Consider the following 23,397-nt stretch of genomic DNA (forward strand, 5'->3'; position numbering starts at 1 on the left):
CTCCCTACACCAATAGCACATAGAACAGCGATTATGAAACTAGTTCAATTAAGAAGAATGTAAGAACTTCCTAATGGTCTGTGAAATAATGGGAAAGGAGTGTGTGGCCTGTCCTCAGGCTCAGATGATTCTTATTTGGATAATAAAGAAAGGGTAACTGTCCATGTGCTCCAGTGCATACAAAGAGTTAGAAAATTAGGGAACTCTGGGTTTACATTAGCTTGGCATCTGCATTCTGAGTTTTAACTGAAACCTGGGTAATGAAGAAAACAGAACACTATAAATTATCTGCAGGGGTGAGTCATATAAGTTAGCAGTCCATATTTCTCAGCCTCCTTAATATTACTACTATTGCAGTTTTCACAGAAGCTGGCATAACCTTTTATTTTTTAATCTTTAACAGGAACTCTAAACAATACTTTCAGAATAGCCCCTTCCAAACTTCAAAAACCATACCTGCAAGTTCTTAAGATTTTAAAAATTTCTTAAATTGATTTCCTCCCTCACCAAGATGGTATATTATAATTTAAAAAGGTTAACCAAGTACTCTTCTGGGTCTTCCTGCCAATTAACAGTTGTAGCCTTTGAATACTGATTTTTGTATGGCTTTAGTGGGAAAATGTAAATCACTCATAGAAAATCAAGCCCTTAGAAAGGCATAATGATATACTTGATAAGTTAGAGAAACTATTTAGTGTATCTCTTAATAAAAACTGTAAATTAAACTCATTATTCCTGTGAAATAATATATATACCCAGATCTTTTATGGGCTAGGAAAGATAAAAAGAGAAAAATACAGGTGGTTACAAGGGAAATCACATGAGTAATAAGTGTGTGTGAGTGCCTGAAAGAGGTTATATAAAGAGAAGGAGCCAGAGAGACGAGAGAACAGAGCAGGAAAGTTGAAGGTGGAAAGCAAAAAAGGAAAAAGCAGAGAAGTAGAAGAGGGGGAAGGGTGGAATAAGGAATTTCCAGGAGGCAAAGAGAATAGAGAGGTAGAGGAGCAGAAAAACAGACACGAAGTTGGAAAAGAAGGTGCTAATAAATACACTAGAATTATGGAATGTCTAACCCATCCCTCTGCTCTTCCTGCATCTTCAGCTCCCTTTTCTGCTTATACCAAAGGTTTATTCTTGATAATGAGTAAATCAGTCTTAACATTATACTGAAAATGGACACTCAGCATATTGTGTACATACAAATACACATATAAAATATAATCAATTGTATCTAATGACTGTTTTATATCTAAGGAAATTGAACTCGTAGCATTATTGGATTGGCCGAAAAGTCCTTGTATGTTTTTTCTGTAAAAAGACAGTTTTCATTTTCACCAGTAACTTTATTGATTTGGATATTTAGAGTATGTTGACTATTTTGCAGGTGGTATAACACTGATTGCTCTCAGTGTCTTGGTTTGATCGCTGTCAATGTCAACTGGTCTACCCATGGCCATGGGGCATCATCCAATGAGGAATCTCCTGCACGAAACTTTGCAAACCACTTAAGACATGTTCAATTCTCCAAACACTGCACAAATCTTTTTTTTTGTATTTTAGTTGCATTTTTACTTTTCTTGAAATAGTAAAGTATAACATGCCAAAAAATGTCACACATTTTCTTTCATCAATATTAAAATGGCTACACAAAATTCTCCAATTCTGATTTTTTAATTTAAATGCATGCTGATATGACAGCTATCACAATACAGTCTAACAAAATTGTTTCCAATGAAGTTAAAGACAATTAAGTGCTACTAGAGCCATCTTACAGCAAAAAACAAACGAACTTTTTGGCCAACCCAATACTTCTGTTAGTATCCTGATAAGTTTAAATATTAAGAGATTATAAAATTTGATTCCCCTAGTCAGCAATGTTTCATTTTCCCTCTTATTAAGAGTACTGATTGTGAATTTTCTTCCACAATCAGTTTAAAGAAGCATTTGAAAATATAATTACATGTCTAATTTTAATGGAATATACACTAAAATAGTTGCCCTCGTGCGTTCTCCATTTTTCTCCCATCACTAATTTAAAAAATAGATTTTCCCCTTAGGTAAAGTAGCTATCAGCAATAGATAGCTCCAATAGATACCTCTGATTACTTAATAAAAAGGAAAGAATAGGTCTTCAATTCTATTTACAGCCAGTAAACAATAAATCATTCACTTGCCATCAACTACTTTTTGATGTCACTAGAATATACATCAGTCTTCCAAGGGAAAAAAATTAGGTCCTAAATTATAAACTGCCCTGATTCCTTCACAAAATTCACTTTAAGTATAAATATGGAGAAAGGTTATATGCATGAGTCTGTGTTTCATATGGCAGAAAGGATTAAACATCATCAGAAAATAAAAGGAATATAAACAGGAATACCTTCCAGAAAAAATACAAGTGAGCAAAATAACGGATCATTGAAATGGCTTTTTATTAGCAATTACAGATTCAAAATAAGAATATAAATGATATAAATTCCTACTTATCATTTATACCTTGCCTACTGGTCATTTCAGCTCACCCAAACCTTATCAAGCATCTTCATAGTTTAGAAAATAAGATAAATAATTTGGTTCTATCTCAATTTATCCCACTGGCATAAAACAGTAGGCTTTTAAACTAGCAATAAAATGGCCAACTGCCATTTGTTGAATAATTGTTATTCAACAAATTATTGAATAATTATGATTATCTGGTGGTACAGCATACTGTGTACCACCTTCCTAACAGAATGTATAAAACCACGATTCTATTTCACTGCTTTCTATAACAGCTGCTGACTCAAACTCTCAAGAGAAATGCCATACTTATTCAGGATTTCAGCAAGGACTGATGTTCAAAGCATTGATTACTATATTAAAAAAAAAGGTTACTAACCTTGCTGAAGAGGCTGAGTGTTTGTACTGGGATTCTGACTACCTGGCTGGGTTGAGCTACTGGCTGTTGTGGCAGTAACAAGTCGGACATAATGAAACTTGCTTCCAGGCACTTGGATCTGCTGGACATTGGGAGCAGTTGCCAGAGGAATAATTGTCTTAAATTGTGATGTGCTCACGCCTCCAACAGTAATGGTCTGCACAGCCGATTTCACTGCCTATTAAACAATACAACATGGCTATCATTAATCTGGTATTTAACTTTCCTATACCTTTTAACTTAAGACAATTGCTCAAGTAAAAGTATGTTCCTGTGTTTCATCAAAAGCTGTTGAAAAAAATAACCTGTTCAAAGAGAAATGAGAAGAACAGTAATGAATACAGGTGAGAAACCCACAATGATTGAGTTCTGTCTTCCATCTCTAGTGGTTAACATCCTTGATAATCCAGGTCAGATGATTTGCTATGAAGAAATTATTACTTAAATTACAAAAACTCATACAGTTTTGTTACTATCAGGTGAAATTTATGAGAAATAGATTATTTTAAAATTCCCAGAATTAAGCCTCATATTCAATACATAAGAAAGGGATACAGATATTTGGCTTTATCACTATCCACCAAATTGACTATTTCCCATGTTCTAAAGGAGAAAGAAACCCCCCAAAAGCCCCCTTAAGTCTAGTCATTTCTGAAAGGCTTAGAGCACTCCAAAGATACAAACGTACCCACTAACACATGGGTAGGAGACCAAATTCAGCCCAGAATCACACCAACTTCGTTGTCTAGGGAAACTAACTACTTTTGGGTGATTCAGATCTGAGATTATTTTTAATTTTCTCCTTCAGTTCAAGTTCCTAAAAAAACTAAATGAAACATCAGAGACAGAACAGAAAAATCATCTCTTAAGTTTCTCTAATCAATGTTTAATCAATGCATAACAGACTATCATACAAAGCAAAGGTCCAAACAAAATTCTTAACTACTTCTATAGTATTTTATAAAGAATCACATCCCCACCTATTCTTCAAAAAACCCTCATGCTAAAAGGTAACTAATATGATTGAGGATATCTATATCATTATGTGAATAATAATTTGTTAAAGAATAATTCTTAAGAATTTGAACATTTTCTTAAAAGCCTAAAAAATTAAAAAAAGAGAAAAATATCATTTAGTTTGGAAATTCTACAGGTAATAGTCAACAGAGATTACTTCAGCATAAAATAATTCACATATTATCATTAGGCAGAGGGACCACAAAGCAGATTTAAAATAAAGAGATAATAGCCATTACAGTCGATGAGTTAAATGAGAATATAAAACTTGAAGAGATAAAATGCATACATTAAGAAACTACTGAAAAATCAAGCAACCTGAGACAAACACATACAATGGTGCAAGTCACAGTCCTTCCTGTATCAGCTCTAAAGGGGGGAAAAATACTGTCTTAAGAAACAAAGTGCCTCAAACCTAGCAGTTAAGTGTATTGGTTACTTAATATGTATATATGCCAATGCTTAAAAAACTCTAAGATGGTCTGATTTAAAGCTAGTGACCATTTCACTAGCTCACCACAGCCATGGCACACGCACAGGGGCTGGTTTAGTTAACTGTGCACAGTACTGTGTGTGCCTTTCCTTGTTTCTTTACTTTCAGCTTTTCTGTATCCTCAACTTCAACCTACAACTCTGAGAAGCTGCATAAAATTGGGTCTTAAAAATAATCAGATTTGACTATATTTTTAATCAGCATGTCTGTTTACATAGTTCTTTAAATGTTTGAAGTTAAATATTATACTTCTATTTGAACTACTTACTCTTCTATTCCTTTTTCTCTCTCCTTTCTTGCTTTCTTTTTGGTTAAATGTTTTATTATTTCATATTCCCACTGTGATTTACATATTATATTACTATTCTTTTGGTGCTTACTCTAGAGATTACAATGTAGAAATTAAGTTAGTACTTTACACATCATACAGACAATGAAAGAACCATAGAACACTAATATCATTTACTCTTGCCCCACCTTTGTGTTAAGTATTTTAATTCTACATATAAGTTAAACTCCACAAGACATCCATTTATGTATACTGCACAAATTTACCCTTTCTGTCCTTTCCTTATGTGTAGCTCTGCTGATGAGAAATTTTATCCACTTACTTTTTCAAAACATCTAATCCTTTATCTGTATCTGATAAACTCATCTACAAAATTTTTAATCTCCATTTTAAGTTTGAAAACATTTGCTATTTATCATAAAAATATTAATGATTCCTTTTCATAGTTTCTAATTATCTGCTGAAGTTTCTCATCTTGTTAAAGAAATTTCTGAATATATTACTCAGGTACTTTAAAAATCTGAGTCTGATCATTCTACTGCCTACATCTCTTGGTTTTCAATAATTTGGCCTGGTTGCCTGGTATGTCTGATGATTTGTCACTAAGTGCCAGATACTGTTTATGAAAAATCAAGGAGATAATCTGAGGATCTGAATATTATATTCCTCCAGAGAGAATTCACTTAGACTGCTGGAAGGCAGTGAGGAGTGAGGACAGATTATCTATACCAGTTACAAACTGAGCTGATTTGACGCTGAGCTTCGATCTTCAACAAGCCTTGTCTATTTCTGGTTCACTCTCACCCCATCATACTTCAATGGCCCTAATCAGGGTTGATGTGTTCACAGGGTTCCTTATCCTTGTTGGGGCATGACCCTAAATTTTTATCCATTAGAACTATAAGATTAACAGATCATCTCAGTTTCTCCACTGTTCTGTGGGCACCTTTTGATCACCTTCCTAGTCTCTCAGCCACAACTTAACAAATCAACGCGAACACTGAGGGGAAGTGTCGCAATGAACACTGGGTGGACTTCTGTAGGCTTCCCTTTACTTCAGAGTGGTGGCCTCTGATGTTCCAGTTCCCTGGTATTTCTCCAATGCCAAAAGGATTTTTAAAATACACCTTACTTTGCTTTTTAGTTGTTCTTGGCAGAATGAGTCTGCAACAAGCTAGTTCTATAGGCCAAACAGAAAATCCAGAGTTCCTGGGTTTCGATCTAGACTATATCATTTCCTACCTGTGTGACCTTGTGTAACTAAAACTTTTCTGTGTCTAAGTTTCCTCATCTGAGAATGTGAAAATGGTACTTTATCAAAGGATTGTTGTATAAAGTGCAAATAACTCATCATATATTACAATGCTCAATTAATGTAAACTGCTATTTGTATCATCATAATTATGCCAATTACTGATGGAGAAACTGAAGCTCAGAAAAATTAAGTACCTTCTCCAAGGTCATACCAGCTAACAAGTAGTAGAGCCAGGATTTGAACCAGATCCAATTCCAAAGCTGATTCTCTTAAGTTAGACATTATAATGCTTGCTGTTATAAATGCTTAATGAATAATTAAATGAATGAACAACCCTGTCCAATGTGGCTCAGTTGGTTGGAGCACTGCCCTGTAAACCAAAGGTCAATACCAGTCAGGTCACACACCTTGGTTGCAGGTTTGGTCCCTGATTGGGGCACCTACAAGAAGCAACTGATGGATGTTTCTCTCTCTCTCTCTCCCTTCCCCTCTTTGTACAATCAGCAAGTATGTCCTCAGGTGAGAATAAAAAAAGAGCATCTATCTTAAATTAAAAATAGCTATATTTAACAGGTATTAGTGGCTGCTGTAAAAAACATGGTCTTGAAAGATTTTTTCTATTTGTTCAAGCCATTTCTATTTACAGATTAATGTCATTATATATTTAAAATAAATTTTTTGTTCATTTTCCAATCAGCAAATTCCAAAAGTCCTCACTCAACTGAAGGTTTATCTAAAAGAAAAAATAGAGTAAAACTTTTTGTTCTGCAAATGAGGGTTCTTATTTTATCTGGCGATTTTGGAGACACATATATAGATGTTTCAGCCAATATCCAAAAACACTGAATTTGTAGGGTTCCATATTAATGTGCTTGCTTTTCCCCCCCTTTTGTACAATCTGCAATTTAGTCTATTTGTAAACATAGTTTATAAGTCATTATTTAGACATATGAGCTTTGGTTGCAGTTTGTCTCAGTCTTGTATGCATTCCGGCAAGCAACCTAATGCATCTTTATACCTTTGCTTCTCTAATTGTATAAGGGAGAACATTACCACTAAATGAAAATCAAATAATGCTTTGGGACCCTGCACATTATGCTGTTGGTCATTACCAGCGCAAGAGGGGGTGGGGGAGGTGGAAGAGGGTAAGGGGAAGACAGATAGTAATGGAAGGAGACTTGACGTGGAGTTGTAAATACACAATATAGTACATAGATGATTGTATACCTGCAACTTATGTAATTTTATGTAATTGTATACCTGTAACTTATGTAATTTTATTATCCAGTGTCACCCCAATACATTTAATAAATTTTTTTTTAAAGACAGCATTTGGCCCTGGCTGGTGTGGCTCAGTGGATTAAGCACTGGCCTGCAAACCAAAGGTCACTGGTTCAGTTCCCAGTCAGGGAACATGCCTGGGTTGTAGGCCAGGTCCCAAGTTTCTCTCACATGTTGATATTTTTCTCCTAATCTTTCTCCCTTCCACTCTCTCTGAAAATAAATAAAATCTTAAAAAAAAACCCCAGCATTTGTTTAATCTACTTCAAAATGAGAATAACAGTTTCCTCAGTGCTGGTTGGGTAGTGTTTACTACAGTGTGTTTGTTTCACAAAACAGTAGCTTTGCAGGATTAGATATATGAAATGACTGACTTTTGTCAAACCCATTGGTAAAATTCTACAGTAAAGAAAGTTAAACAAAGGCCTTTGTTGTGGAGCCTCTTAAAGCCTTTAGTATACTAATGAGCATTATAAATTTCCTAAAAGGATGTGGTACATGGTATTCCTCACACTTATTTATATAAGCAACAGCATTTTCTGGAGCAATTATCTTTTTTAAAAAATTTGTTTATAATCTCTGGATGCTAAGAGAAGAGCAGATAGCATTAATTCATGTAAAGATACCTTACAGGAAATACCTTTTCACAGAAGTTATAATAAACAACAGAACAAAAATAATAATCCTAAACAACTGGAACCATAAAAGTCTGATGTGTGAAATCTCTTAAAGTAGCAATTCACATGCATGCATTTCTACCTAGAATATGACTTAAGACTCAGTTTTAAATCTATATAACTGGCAGTTAATTTTGGAATAATTTTATGACAAAATTATGAGGAAAGAGCTTGCTTTTTTAAAACTAAAATATAATTGACATAAAGCATTGAATTTATTTTAGGTACACAATAATGATATATGTATATAAATGTATATATTGCAAACTGATGACCACAATGAATTTAGATGACATTCATCATTGCATATGATTACAAATATTTTTTCTTGTGATAAGAACTTGAAAAATCTACTTAGCAACCTCCAAACATACAATATTTTTTAGTATTTATTTTTTGAGTTTCTGCATACATTTTATAATATATTTTACTAACTATAATCATCATGCTGTATACTGCATCTCCAGAATGTATTTATCTTACAACGGAAAGTCTGTACCATTTGACCACTTTCACACATTTCATCTACACCCCCTGCCTCTGGCAAATCACCAATCTGTTCTTTGTATCTATGAGTCCATTTTAATTTTTACAGATTCCACAAATAAGTGAGAGTATATGGTATGTGTCTTTCTTTGTCTGACTAATTGCATTTAGCATAATGTCCTCTCAAGGTCCAGCCATGATGTTGCAAATGGCAGGATTTCATTAATTTTTATAGCTGAATAATATTGTGTATGTGCATGTGTGTACTAGTAAGCACCATATTTTCTATATACATTCATCTGTTGATGGAGACTTAAGCTATTTCCATACTTTGGCTATCGTAAATAATGCTGCAATGAACATGGAGATACAGATGCCGTTTCAACATGGTGATTTCATTTCCTTCAGATAAATATCCAGAAATAAAATTGTTGGATTATATGGTAATTTTATTTTCAGGGTTTTTTTGGCGGGGGACCTCCATACTGTTTTCTCCATAGTGGCTGCCCCAATTCACATTCCCCATCAAGAGTGTACCAGGGTTCCCTTTTCTCCACATCCTCATCAACACATTTCTTTTCCTTTTGAAGATTTTATTTTTGGTAAGTCATTTTAACGGGTGTGAGGTGATATCTCAATGTGGTTTTGATTTGCACTTCCCTCATGAGTAGTGATGTTGAGCACCTTTTCATGTGCCTATTGTTCATCTGTCTGGCTTGTCTGGAAAAGTGTCTCTCCAGTTCCTCTGCTCATTTTTTTAACTAGATTGTTTTTAATTCAGTTGTATGAGCTCTTTATACATTTTAGATATTAACTCATTCTTAGATACATGATTTGTAAATATTTCCTCCTACTCCATGCACTGCCTTTCATTTTATTGACGGTTCCTTTGTTGTACAGAATCTTCTTAGTTTGAAGTAGCCCCTCTTGTTTATTTTTGCTTCTGCCTCCTTTGCTTTTCATGTCCAATCCAAAAAGTCACTGCCAAAACTGATGTCGAGGAGCTTAAGCCCTATGTTTTCTTCTCAAAGTTTTATTGTTTAAGGTCTTATGTTCAAGTTTTTAAAGCATTTTGAGTTTATTTTTATACATGGTTTAAGATAGTGGTCTAGTTTCATTCTTTTGCATGTGATTGTCTAATTTTCCCAACACCATTTATTGAAGAGACTATCCTTTCCCCTATGGATATTCTTGGCTTCATCATAAACTAATTAACAATATATGCATGGATTTATTTCTGGGCTCTCCATTCTCTTATATTGAACTACAGGGTCCGGCACAAATAATGCCCCATTTTTACTGCAAAATCATTAGCCTGTTATTCTGTAACATAACATTATTGCACTCAATCACACCATATGACATTTTAAGTAAAATGTTCAGATTAAGACTATATATTATTACACCCATATTACTATCCTACCAACCATACTCGAGCAGGTATTACTTCTATTGGACCCTGTAAGTAGCTGTGTTTATACCAGCACCACATCATTTTGATTACTACAGCTCTGTGCTATAGTTGAAACCAGGGATTTGTAAGGTTCCATAAAAATATGCTTTTCAAAACACTGTGACACAGGACTTCTGGCCAAGATGGAGGCACAACCAAGTTTAAAGACAACAAAGTTTTAGTAAAAAACAAAAAACACCCAAAAAACAAAAAAACCCGCAACCAAAACACAAAAAAATTGAACTACACGGAAGTCTGACAACAAGGAACCATTCAGCCAGACTGGGGGGGGGGGGGCAGAGCCAGCGACTGGCGGAGCGGGGTTGCTCAGGAAAACTTGGCCAGACCAACCCAGGCGCGCAGGAGGTAGTTGGCATATCGCAGGTGTGGGTTGCAATGGGCAGAACCAGTGAGGGCAAAAGGCGGTAGGCTGACCTTGGTCACACATTTGCTCGCAGATAAAACAGGCGAAAGAGCAAGCAGTGAGACAGACCGTACAGGCCCCAGCAGCAAGAAGCAGCAGAGGGAACTGCCATTGCCCCTCTTTGACCCTGCCCCTACATACAGCATCACAACCCAGCAACATGGGTTGCCCCTCCCTGGTGAATACCTAGGGCTCTGCCCCTCATACGAAACAGGCGCAAACAGAACAAATCATTGTGGCTTAAAAAGAACTCAAAGCTCCGGGGCCAATAACTCTAAGAGACCGAGAAATAGCCAACCTATCAGATGCACAGTTCAGAACACTGGTGATCAGGATACTCACAGAACTGGTTGATTTTAGTCACAAATTAGAGGAACAAATGAAGGCTAAACTAATTGAAATGAAGGGAAATGCACAGGAAACCAATAGTAATGGAAAGGAAACTGGGACTCAAATCAAGGGAGTAGACCAGAAGGAAGGAAAAAATGACCAAACAGAAAAGAAGAAACAAGAATTCAAAAAAATGAGGAGAGGCTTAGGAACCTCCAGGACATCTTTAAATGTTCCAACATTCGAATTATAGGGGTACCAGAAGGGGAAGAGGAACAGCCACAAGTGGAACACTTATTTAAACACATAATAAAGGAGAACTTCCCCAATCTGGCAAAGGAAATGAACTTCCAGGAAGTCCAGGAAGCTCAGAGAGTCCCAAAGAAATTGGACCCAAGAAGGAACACACCAAGGCACATCATCATTACATTAGCAAAGATTAAAATGAGGGAGAGAATCCTAGAAGCAGCAAGTGATAAGGGGACAGTCACCTACAAAGGAGTTCCCATGAGACTGTCAGCAGATGTCTCAAAAGAGACCTTACAGGCAAAAAGGGGCTGGAAAGAAGTATTCCAAGTCATGAAATCCAAAGACCTACATTCAAGATTGCTCTATCCAGCAAAGCTTTCATTTAGAATGGAAGGGCAGATAAAGTGCTTCTCAGATAAGATCAAATTCAAGGAGGTCATCCTCACCAAGCCCTTATTATATGAAATGATAAAGGGACTTACCTAAGAAAAACAAGATAAAAAAGATGAACAGTGGAAGGACAGCAAACTCACAGTTATCAACAACCACACCTAAAACAAAAGCCAACTAAGAGGACAGCTGGATCAGGAGCAGAACCATAGAAATGAAGAACTCATGGAGGTTTAGCAACAGGGGAGTGGGAGGAGGAGAAGGAGAGAGAAGGTACAGAAAATAAGAAGCATAGATGGTAGGTAGAAAATGGGGGGGGGAGGGCAAGAATAGTATGGGAAATATAGAATCTAAACAACCTGAGATACATGGACATAAACTAAAGGGGGGGATGGTGAGGGAGAGGTGTGCAGGGCGGAGGGGGATGAGGGGGGAAATAGAACAACTATAATGGTAAGATCAATAAAATATAGTAAAATAAATTTGTGACACAGTATTTATAGAGCTACCATCGTGGAAATACTATGTTTACATTATCTTAATTCCCTAAGCTTAGGTTATTAAAATAAATAAGCCTACCAAGAAGCAAATCTGCAAGCTATAAAATGCTTTCAAGCCGGAAGAGACAAATGAAAATAAAGAGATAAATGTTATATGTATTACATGACTAATGACAGTGACAAACAGAAATGAATACCAGAAATTTCAGCACAGATTTACTGGCTGGTAAAATATTATTAAATAGATTTAAGGCATTTTGGGGGTCAATGGACATGGTCCTTTTCCCCCTCCCATGACTGAAGGCTGATCAAGGGGCCCCTGCCAGAAGGAATGTGTATTCTTTTGGAAATGGATTGTAACTTTCTCTCTATCCCCTTTTGGGAGTGGCTTCCCATCCTGTGACTGCTTCTTGACCTTTTCTTTACACTGAGGTAATGTAATTTGGAATCTCAAGCAGGACCCATGCCTCCTTAGTCTGGGACCCCTTAAAACAGCCTCAGACCCAGGGGGAGTACGATGTGTCTGGCACCAACCTGATGCCATTGGTATACTCATATCTAATATGAGTAATAAACGGCATGTCCACATCTGCTAGTCCATGAGGTAAGTTTGTTTTTTTTTAAATTTTTTAAGGAATATCACAAACACTTTTGCAGCTCCCCTGTTTGGGGCTCTTGTGTTATAGCAGCCATTTGCTATTTTTTTCATGGATTAAGCCAATATATTTTATACATAGTTATGAATTATAGTGGCAAAGATGAATAATTTATATATGATATACTAGACAGAACCATTTAAAGAAATGGTCAAATGACCCTCTCAGACAAAATTAGATAATTTGCTTTATAAGGTATAAGCCTTATAAAAATCAGAAACCGATCATACTAAGGCTTAAAACATATTAAATATTTACCAACATAGGGTAAATAAAATAGTATGGGATTGGCCAGGAACAGAATGCTAAAGATCAAAGGAGTAGATAAAAGAAATCATATAGCATGGGGGGGACCCCAAAGCCAGAATTATCTTCTGGAGGGCAGGCCCCTTGTAGTACAGGCTTCTTCCACTAGATGAGTGTTCTAGAAACCCACCTGTACCAGTGGCATTGTTGTGAGAGGCTGTGTTCGGTTTCAGTAAACTTTTTTTTTCAGTAAACTTTAATCTTCAGTAAAGAGTTCAGTAAACTCTTTCAAAGTGTTTGCCCATTTCACGATGGGGGATTTACAAGCTCACCTGCCTATACCGCACTTAGTGTTCTGCAGTTTTTAATTCAGAACAGCATCACCACATGCCCTACCCTCCCTATTCACCCAATCTTGACCTGAGCAATTTTTTAATTTCTTTCCTTAGAAGAAAAAAAACCCCAAAGGGACACATTTTTGCCAATGTGAAAGAGGTGAAATGAAAAATGGTAGAAGCACTAAAAGGCTTCAAAACTGACGATTTCAAAAACTCTTACAAGCAGTGGAAAAAAAATGTCTCAATAGGTGTATTGCATCAAATGGAAAGTACTTTGAAAGTGTGTGAAGTTTAAACATGTAAGAACATACAATTTTTTATAAGCAAATCCCAGGTTTTTTAAAAATATTTTTTAATTGATTATGCCATTACATTTGTTCTATTCCCCCCCCATCCCCTCCACCCTGCACACCCCTCCCCCACCATTCCCCCCTTTAGTTCATAAACACGTGTCTCAAGTTCTTTAGATTCTGTATTTCCCCTACTATTCTTACCCTCCTTCCTATCTATTTTCTATCTACTGTCTATGGTACTTATTTTCTGTACCTTCTCCCCCCTTCTCCTTCTCCCATTCCCCTGTTGCTAACCCTACACGAGATCTTCATTTCTGTGGTTCTGCTCCTAATCTAGCTGTCCTCTTAGTTGGCTTTTGTTTTAGGTGTGGTTGTTAATAACCGTGAGTTTGCTGTCCTTTCACTGTTCATCTTTTTTATCTTCTTTTTCTTAGGTAAGTCCCTTTAACATTTCATATAATAAGGGCTTGGTGAGGATGACCTCCTTGAATTTGATCTTATCTGAGAAGCACTTTATCTGCCCTTCCATTCTAAATGAAAGCTTTGCTGGATAGAACAATCTTGAATGTAGGTCTTTGGTTTTCATGACTTGGAATAGTTCTTTCCAGCCTCTTCTTGCCTGTAAGGTCTCTTTTGAGAAATCAGCTGACAGTTTGATGGGAACTCCTTTGTAGGTGACTGTCCCCTTATCTCTTGCTGCTTCTAGGATTCTCTCCTTCATTTTAATCTTGGCTAATATAATGATGATGTGCCTTGGTGTGTTTCTTCTTGGGTCCAACTTCTTTGGGACTCTCTGAGCTTCCTGGATTTTCTGAAAGTGTATTTCCTTTGCCAGAACAGGTAAGTTCTCTTTTATTATTTGTTCAAATAAGTTTTCCACTTGTTGCTTTTCCTCTTCCCCTTCTGGTACCCCCATAATTCGGATGCTGGAGCATTTAAAGGTGTCCTGGAGGTTCCTAAGCCTCTCCTCATTTTTTTGAATTCTTGTTTCTTCATTCTTTTCTGTTTGGTCATTTTTTCCTTCCTTCTGGTCTACTCCCTTGATTTGAGTCCCAGTTTCCTTTCCATTACTATTGGTTTCCTGTGCATTTCCCTTCATTTCAATTAGTTTAGCCTTCATTTGTTCCTCTAATTTGTGACTAAAATCAACCAGTTCTGTGAGCATCCTGATCACCAGTGTTTTGAACTGTGCATCTGAAAGTTTGGCTATTTCTTCATCACTTAGATTTATGGGCTCTGGGGCTCTGAGTTGTTCTTGAGCCATGGTTTTATCTGTTTCTGTCTGTTACATATGAGGAGCGGAGCTTTAGTTGTTTACCAGGGCGGGGCCACCCAGGTCTCTGGATTGTGACGCTGTATGTGGGGGTGTGGTCAGAGAGGGAGCAATGGTGGTCCTCTCTGCTCGCCCAGTCTGTCCCACCGCTTGACCCCGCCTGTTTATCTGAGCAGAAATGTGTGAGCCCACCACCCAGCGCTGTGCGGTCTCAATGCTCGCCTCTTCACCGGTTTATCTGCACACAAATGCTTGACCGACTGCAGACAGCCCAGCCACGCCTCTTCCCTGTGCCTGCTCATAGCTAGCCCACACCTGGGATCTATGCCCTAGGTTTCCTGTGCACCACCCCGGATCGGGGATCTTTTTGGCCAACCCGCTCCGCTGCTGGCTTCGCCCCTCTTACCGGTTTAGCTGAGCATTTTATTGTTTTCGGACTCCGTATTGTCGATTTTCTGCGTGGTTTGGTTGCATTTATTGTTGTTAAAACTTTGTTGTTTTTAGATTTGGTTGTGCGAGGATGCAAGGGGTTTCCACCTACGCCTCCATCTTGGCGGAAGTCTAACTTCCAGTTTTTTTGGGGTCCCTCTTAGTAAAGAATAATTCATGAGGAAAGCTGTCATTTCAAATCAATGGAAATTGATGAGCTAGTTCAATAAATTGTACACATTAGCCATTTAATGTGAAGAAAAACAGCTGGATCCCTAATAACCTAATCCTTGTTACAATTCCAAATAGATCAAAGATTTAACAAAAAATGAAACCAACAGTGGCATAAAGCCAGACACATATACAAAAGGATTAGAAAAGTCCAGAAATAAACCTGTGCATATATATTCAGATGATTTTCAACATAAGTGCTGCTCTAGCCTAGTAGCTCAGTTGGCTAGAGTCTTGTCCTGACACTCCAAGGTTTCAGGTTCAACCTGTGGTCAGGGCACATACAAGAATCAACCAACGAATGCATGAATAAGTGGAACAACAAACTGATGTTTCTCTCTCTAAAATCCATTAAAAAAAAAAACCTGGAAAGCCAAATGCAAAAGAATGAAGTTAAACCCTTTTCTAACATGAAATATAAAAGTTAACTCAAAAGGGTGAAGCTCAATGACACTGAATCTGGGAATGATTTCTTGGATATGACAGCAAAGGCACAGGCAATTTAAAAAAATTGTACAAATTAGATTTCATGAAAACTAAAATTTTGTGCCTCAAAAGACACTGTCCACTGAGTAAAACACCAGCTCAAAGAATAGAAGAAAATATTTGCAAATCATATTATCTGACAAAGAATTAACATCCAGAATACATAGGTATAGAGAGCTTCTAAAACTCAAATCAATTAAAAAATAGGCAAAGGAGTTGAATAGGTATTTCTCCAAAGCAGACAGATAACAATGGCCAATAAACACATGAAAAGATACACAAACATCACTAATAATTAGGGAAATGTAAATCAAAACTGCAGTGAGATACCACCTCATACCCATAAGAATAGCTACTGTAGAAAAATTGTTAGCGAGGATATGGATATATTGGAACCCTTGTGCATTGTTGGTGGAATATAAAATGGTACAGCCATTTGTGGAAAACTGTATGGTGATTACTCCAAATATTAAACAGAGCATTTTTACTTGATCCAGAAATTCCAATTCTGGGTATACACTCAAAATTATTGAAAGCAGTTTCTCCAAGAGTTATTTTTTCATAGCAGCATCATTCACAAGCTAAAATGTGGAAGCAACTCAAGTATCCAGACAGATGAATATACATACAATGGAGTTATTCAGCCTTAAAAAGGGAGAAAATTCTAACATGCTATACACTGCTGTTGAACCCTGAGGACATTATGCCAAGTGAAATAAGCCAGTCACAAAAGAATAAATACTGTATGATTCCACTAATATGAGGTACTTAGAGACAGAAAGTATACTGGTTGTTGCCAAAGGCTGAAAGAAGCAAAGTAGGGTATTACATGTAATGGGTACAGATTTGCAGCTTTCCAATATGGAAAGAGTTGTGGAGACTGGATGATGGAGATGATTGCAAAACAATATGAAAGCACTTAATAGTAGTAAACTATATACTTAAAAATGGTTACAGGTATCTGCCTTACAAGATGGCTTATGGAAATCAGTCAGGATTAAAATGATATAGATGCTAGCATTAATTTAACGATTTCATGAAGTTGGAAAAAATAAAAATAAAGCTTTATGTTTTTGTACTTAATTTGTAATAAAAACTTTTAAGTAAAATAAATAATATTAAAATCAAATGATTTTAAAAATGGATAGTTTAAAATACTGAAGTAAATAAAACTTGTCTAAGAATAGCTCAAAAACTCAAGATTCATACATGAAGATACTATACAACATTTTGAATAATTTATAGGATATAAATAACCCAATTTTGTTTTTGAAAGGAGAAGTGGTGGAAGGAAAAAAGGAAGATGAAGAAAATAAGAAAAATATCAATCATTCGTAAACTTATCTGAATTACCAATCCAAACATAGTGTGAAAACAAAAAAGATAATTGGTGAAATGTGAATTAAGTAGGTATTTAAAGGCATTAAAGTAATATGGGCAAGTTAAAAAAAGTGTCCATATCTATTATAAAAGGTTTGGCTAATAGGTTTACAATTGTTCATATGGAAAATAATACAATAATTCATAAACAATAAAAGAATAAACTGTTTCAAGTACTTGTAACAGTAAACCTACTTTTGCACCGACCTCTATACACAAAGAAACATCTATAGATATAATGACATGATTTACTTTAAAAGAAAAGGAGCCTGAAGTACAGAGAAGGTTATAGATGAGAATAAAGTAAGTTGATAATTTTAAAGTTGGATGAAGGGTATAAGGAGTTAATTATACTATTCTAACTTTATATATTTTTAATTTCTGTAATAAAAAGTTTTTAATAACATGATAACAGTACCCCACAGGTATTCAATCAACACAGTTATAAAAGCATAAAACAAAACCTATATACTAATATAGAAAATAGACTACAGTCTCAATCATTTATTCCTTCTGCTTGTTTATCCTGGCTAATGGGTACTGGTATAAAGAGCTATATACTAAATAACAATTCAGATAACAAAATCAATGGAGCCTGCTACCTGGAGTTACCTCACCTCCAATTCATCCAACAATCTATGTCAAAGTTTATTAAGAAAACAGATTCCTTTCCCTTCAAATTGTACTCATTACCACCATGACTACTGCCAACCCAAACATGTAAGAGCTTCACAGCAAAAGCTATCACCTTCTAAAACCTGTGTGCCAAAAGTGTTCTCTCAGCTTTTTGATATTATCATTACTCATATCACTTTCTGCCTGGATATTTGCAAAACAAATTCAAAATCAGCTTCATGATTCGTCTTCACCTGCCTTGAATCCACCATACAAATACCACCTTTTTTGTAAACTTCAGTACCTGTTGCCTCAGAAACATTCCACGAGTCTCCATTTAATGACACATTTAAGCCTAAATTGGCTTTGTTTTGAAAATTATCATAATATAACCCTGTCTTTATGTGCTTTCCACTCCCTCTAAAATATTATTAATTCCAAATAGAGTAGCTATTTTACTTTCCCATGTGTACATCTATTTTACTTCTAGTCCTTTTACTCTTGTGGCTGACATCCACTCTAATTCAGATCTATCCAAAACTTTAGCTCAAGGATGCTAGCTCTCTACTCATCCCAATTGTGGCTGAATCCCTCTTACATATGATCTTGTGCCATCACATCTTTCCTTATTTTTGCAATTTTACATGTTTAATTATTTGATTCATTTGTCACACTCCCTTCTACACCTCCACAGACTTTGGTTCCATTTGTCTATTTTTGGTCTCAACTGTTTTCCCCAAAAGTACGACCCCATCCCATAGTAGGCATTCAATAAGTATTTGCTGATTGGTGAATGAAGGGATGCGAGGACTTACCTCTTTCTCTTTAGTTTCATATCACCTTACTATATCATATTACCACACAACTTAGCACCTGTTTCATTATTATTCATTATTGGCCTACTTCATTCAATTTTGTATGCCCAACCACTGTAAGCTCTTCTGTAGTTCCCAAAGCTTCAGCCCAGGGCACACACAGAACTCAGTAAATATTGACAGAAACTGACAAACACAGAATAAAAAGAGTATCTCTTTATTATAGGAAACCATTTTATTCAAGTTTCCAGTTTCCTACCTCCCTAATGCCAATTACCTGTGTTAAAACAGCACTATAATACTATATAATGATACAGTCTGATTGCTGCTAATAACCAAACTATCAATTCTTTTCTGCTTCATAGATACATTGCCAGATTCTACTCCCTGGCCTCCCCTGCAGTAAGGTAAGAAGGCTATGTGATTCGAGTTTTAGCTAGTGAAGTGAATAGATGCAATGTCTGGCCCCTAAAAACTTCCCACATGTGCTTTTCTCCATTCCAGCTGGCTGGAAGGAAGATAACCCTCAGAGAGATTGATAACATCATTCAGCTTTTATTTATTTCTAGCCTATTATAAATATTAGCATTTTATTTTATTATTATTTTTTATCCTCACCCAAGGACATTTTTTTCACTGCTTTTAGAAAGTGAGAGAGAGTGAGAGAGACAGAGAGGGGAATTCAGTTGGTTGCCTCCCATATGTACCCTGACCAGAGATCAAACCCCCAACCTATGGATGTGCCCTGACTAGGAACTGAACCTGGAACCTTTCAGTATATGGGATGATGCTCCGACCAACTGAGCCACACTGGCCAGAACAATATTAGCCAGAGCAATTTTAAAATAAAACTGTCATATCATTTTCTGAAATGTATTCTTTGGAATCAAGTCAACATAATGATCTGATACTCAGTGGTATCTATTATACATGTTTTTAATACAAGAAACCATTCTTTAGTCTTCAGACATTTTTATTATTCCTTTTCCTCTGAAAACCTGTATATTTCAGTATAACCTTTTATGCTTTTCTTTTATCATAATTATACATAAACTGAAAATTTAAAAACATTATTTCTTATTACTCTTATGTATAGTTCTAAATGTTAAATAATTCCATCTGGAGTGAGTTAATACAATTATTGTATATACTTAATCAAAGCAATATAACTATATTACAAATTGCAATTACTATAATACAAATTTTTTTGGTAATGCATCTTCTAATAAGATGAATAAGACTCATTTTTAAAGACTGCTTCCTGTACCCATAGGTGAATCTTAATATTGCTAAAGTGAGTTTTAGCACCAATTCTCTTTCTATTTTTTTAAGAAATATAAATGCCAAAAATACTTTCACAAATACACATATATTAACAGAAATATATTAACTGTAATAATATATGTTAATACCTTGAATTACTTTCTGAATTTTATACCAAAAATCATACTATATTCTACCATTGAAAACTATAATGATCTGAAACTCACTTAAGTCCTTCTTCAATATAATAGAAAGAAAAAATGAGAATCTAGGGGCTTCCAGTCAAGATAGAGCCATAGGCAGACATGCTTCACCTCCTTGGCACAACCACAAGAAGGATCACGACTAGCTTCAAAACTAAAAACACCCAGAACTGCCAGAAAAATCAACCTGTGTGGAAGTCCAAACAAGGATTTAAAGAAGCCATATTCATCCAGATGGGTAGGTGGGACAGAGATGGGGAGCTGGGGTGGAGAGGATGCAGTGCTGGTGTACAAAAGGCAGCGGCGGGGACAAGGCAGCAGACACCTGGGGAATGGGCAATCCCGCATTCCTGTGCGGTGGATAAAAATCGAGTGAGATACCTTGGATGTGAGCAATCCCAGTGTCAGGCCAAACCACACAGCCCAGGGTACCAGCGCCAAGAAAATAAAGCCTTATAACTTCTGGCTGAAAATACAAGTGGGGGTTGGGGCAGCAGAAGAAACTGCTGATGTCTCAGGAGAGTCTATTTAACAGGACTGCATGGTCCTAGACTGTAAGCAAACCCAATCACTCTGGGAACCATCATCAGGGCAACAGTTAGAGGAGCACCAGTTGCATGTAGGAAGTGGGTGAATTGATTGGAAACTGGGTGAGTACCAAGCAAGCCTACAGCAGTAAGGCAGCAGCACTGTATCCTCTCTGACCACCTCTGCCCCACAAAACAACCACAAAGTAGTGAAGCGGGTTGCCCTACCCTGGCAAATACTGAACGCTCAGCCTCATACAAGTTAGCAGGTGCACTGAAACAGGGAGTCAAAGCAGCTCTACCTAATATACAGAAACAAACGCAGGGAGGCTGCCAAACTGAGGAGACAAAGAAATATGGCCCAAATGAAAAAAAAAAAACCCAAACAAAAAACCCTAGAAAAAGAACTAAACAAAATGGAAATAACCAACATATCAGATGCAGAGTTCAAAACACTACTGATCAGGATGCTCTGAGAACTCATCAAATACAGCAAAAGATAAGGGAAGAAATGAAAGCTACACTAAGCGAAATTAAAAAAACCCCACAAGGAAACAATAGTTTCAGGGAAGGAAGAAACAAATCGACTACTTGGAACATAAGGAAGAAACAAAAATTCAATCAGAACAGAATGAAGAAAAAAAGAATTTTAAAAAATGAGGAGAGTATAAGACAACTCTGGGACATCTCCAAAAGTGCAGGCATTCAAATTATAGAGATGGCAGAAGGAGAAGAGGAAGAGCAAGAAATTGAAAACTTATTTGAAAAAATAATAAAGGAAAACTTCCCTGATCTGGCAAAGGAAATAAACATAGAAGTCCAGGAAGCACAGAGAATCCCAAATAGGTTGGATCCAACGAGGAATGCACCAAGAAGCATCATAATTAAAATGCCAAAGGTTAATGATAAACACAGAATCTTAAAAGCAGCAAGAGAAAAGAAGACAGGTACCTACAAAGGAGTTCCCATAAGACTGTCAGCTGACTTCTCAAAAGGAACTCTGCAGGCAAGAAGGGACTGACAAGAAGTATTCAAACTGATGAAAAGCAAGGACCTACATCAAAAATTACTCTATCCAGCAAAGCTGTCATTTAGAATGGAAGGGCAGATAAAGTGCTTCCCAGATAAGGTAAAGCTAAAGGAGTTCACCATCAAGCCCTTATTATGTGAAATGTTAAGAGGACTTATCTAAGAAAAAGAAGTTCAAAACTATGAACATTAAAATGATAACAAATTCACAACTATCAACAACTAAATCTAAAAAACCAAACTAAGCAACCAACCAGAACGGAACAGAATTATAGATAGGAGATCATTTGGAGGGTTATCAGCTGGGAGGGGAAGCAGGAGAATCAGGGATAAGGAAGATATTTTGGAGATGTATCCACGTTAATCATTAAAACACTAAGGGGAAAATTACAACTGAAACTAATATAAAATAATGCTGAAGGCGAACTACAACTGGGAAAAAAAGACATTAAGGGGGAAAAAAGTACCCATCGGGGAATAAAAAGCATAATTGGTAGGTACAAAATAGGGTAGCGTTGAGAATAGTATAGGCAATGAAGAAACCAAAGAACTTATATGCATGACCCATGGTTATGAACTAAAGGGGGGACTGCTGAAGGGAAGGGGCCTATTGGGTGGAGGGGGTCAAAGAGAGAAAAATGAGACAGCTGTAATAGCAAAATCAAGAAAATATACTTAAAAAAAATTAGAACCTATCTGAACTATAAAGGAAAGTATTTTTAATAATCTGTAATTACTCATTTTTCAATTTCAAAGATATATATCAAAAAAACTTATTACTAAAACCTATCAAAAGACAGGTGCTTTGTTTATCCTGATGCATTCAGAAATAGGAAAAAAATGTTAACGTCCTGCCAAGATGATGTCCTTTATCTTAACAGAGTTTTGGATTGCACAGATGTCTGCATTTCATCTGAACGCATTCAATGGTGTCTTTAACATTTGGATATTTCAGTATATGTAATTTTACTTCAAAAGAGAAAAAACCCTGAACAAACAGTGAATTCTAGTTAATGGTATACTAGATGAAATAATTGGGAAGAAAGTTGAACATGTGCAACTTTCTTTGAAATGCATTTTAAAAATGTTTAATGGATAGAGAGATGGACAGATAAATGATAAAGTAACTACAATAAAATGTTGAATCTAGCCCTGGCTGTCGCAGCTCAGTGGATTGAGCTCGGGCCTTCGAGCCACATGATCATGGTTCAATTCCCAGTCAGGGCACATGCCTGGGTTGCAGGCCAGTTCCCAGCAGGGGACTCACGAGAGGCAACCATACATTGATATTTCTCTCTCTCTCTCCTTCCCTTCCCCTCTAAAGATAAATAAATAAAATCTTCAAAAAAAATGTTGAATCTAGAATTTAATTATACAAGCAAAATAGAATTCTACCCAAACTAAGAAGACCCAGAAGTAGGAAAAGTTCAAGAAGTTATAGAAATTAGAAAAGTAAGAAACTTTTCTTAAACCACATATACATTGCTTATGCTTCAAAATTCCTCACATTGTAATCAAGTACATTCTGCATTCTGAATGGCTACAAGATGGTTCAATTACTTAGCACAGATAGGGCAGACAAGAAAATGTGTTTGCTAAATAATAGCACTCCCTTCCTCCGGCAAAAAACAACAACAACAAAAAACCCCAAAACTAAACAAAAAACCAAAAAACAAAACAAAACAACAAAAAACCCCACTCCCCTAGACAGAAAAGCAAAACTGGCAAGAAGAGTGAGGTGAATTCAAGGATGTTCAGGATAACTCGCATAACTCTCAAAAGTGAAGAGGAGGATATTTTGAAGATATCCATGTTAATCATTAAAACACTAAGGGGAAAATTACAACTGAAA

The 23,397-nt window shown here is 36.3% G+C and overlaps 1 protein-coding gene across 6 annotated transcripts in view; it reads right to left on the reverse strand.

Annotated features, from left to right (window-relative positions):
* LIN54 (lin-54 DREAM MuvB core complex component) overlaps positions 1-23,397 on the reverse strand; it is an 81,591-nt gene that overhangs the window by 20,328 nt on the left and 37,866 nt on the right. For all 6 annotated transcript variants that reach the window (XM_037154810.2, XM_037154812.2, XM_037154813.2 and 3 more), the window contains exon 5: positions 2,879-3,095. In XM_037154810.2, the coding sequence (XP_037010705.2) occupies positions 2,879-3,095 (217 nt within the window). The remainder of the gene's footprint in view (positions 1-2,878; positions 3,096-23,397) is intronic.

This window comes from Artibeus jamaicensis, unplaced genomic scaffold (assembly GCF_021234435.1).
Source record: "Artibeus jamaicensis isolate MK-2021 breed Jamaican fruit bat unplaced genomic scaffold, CSHL_Jam_final contig_452, whole genome shotgun sequence".
Classification (NCBI taxonomy): domain Eukaryota; kingdom Metazoa; phylum Chordata; class Mammalia; order Chiroptera; family Phyllostomidae; genus Artibeus; species Artibeus jamaicensis.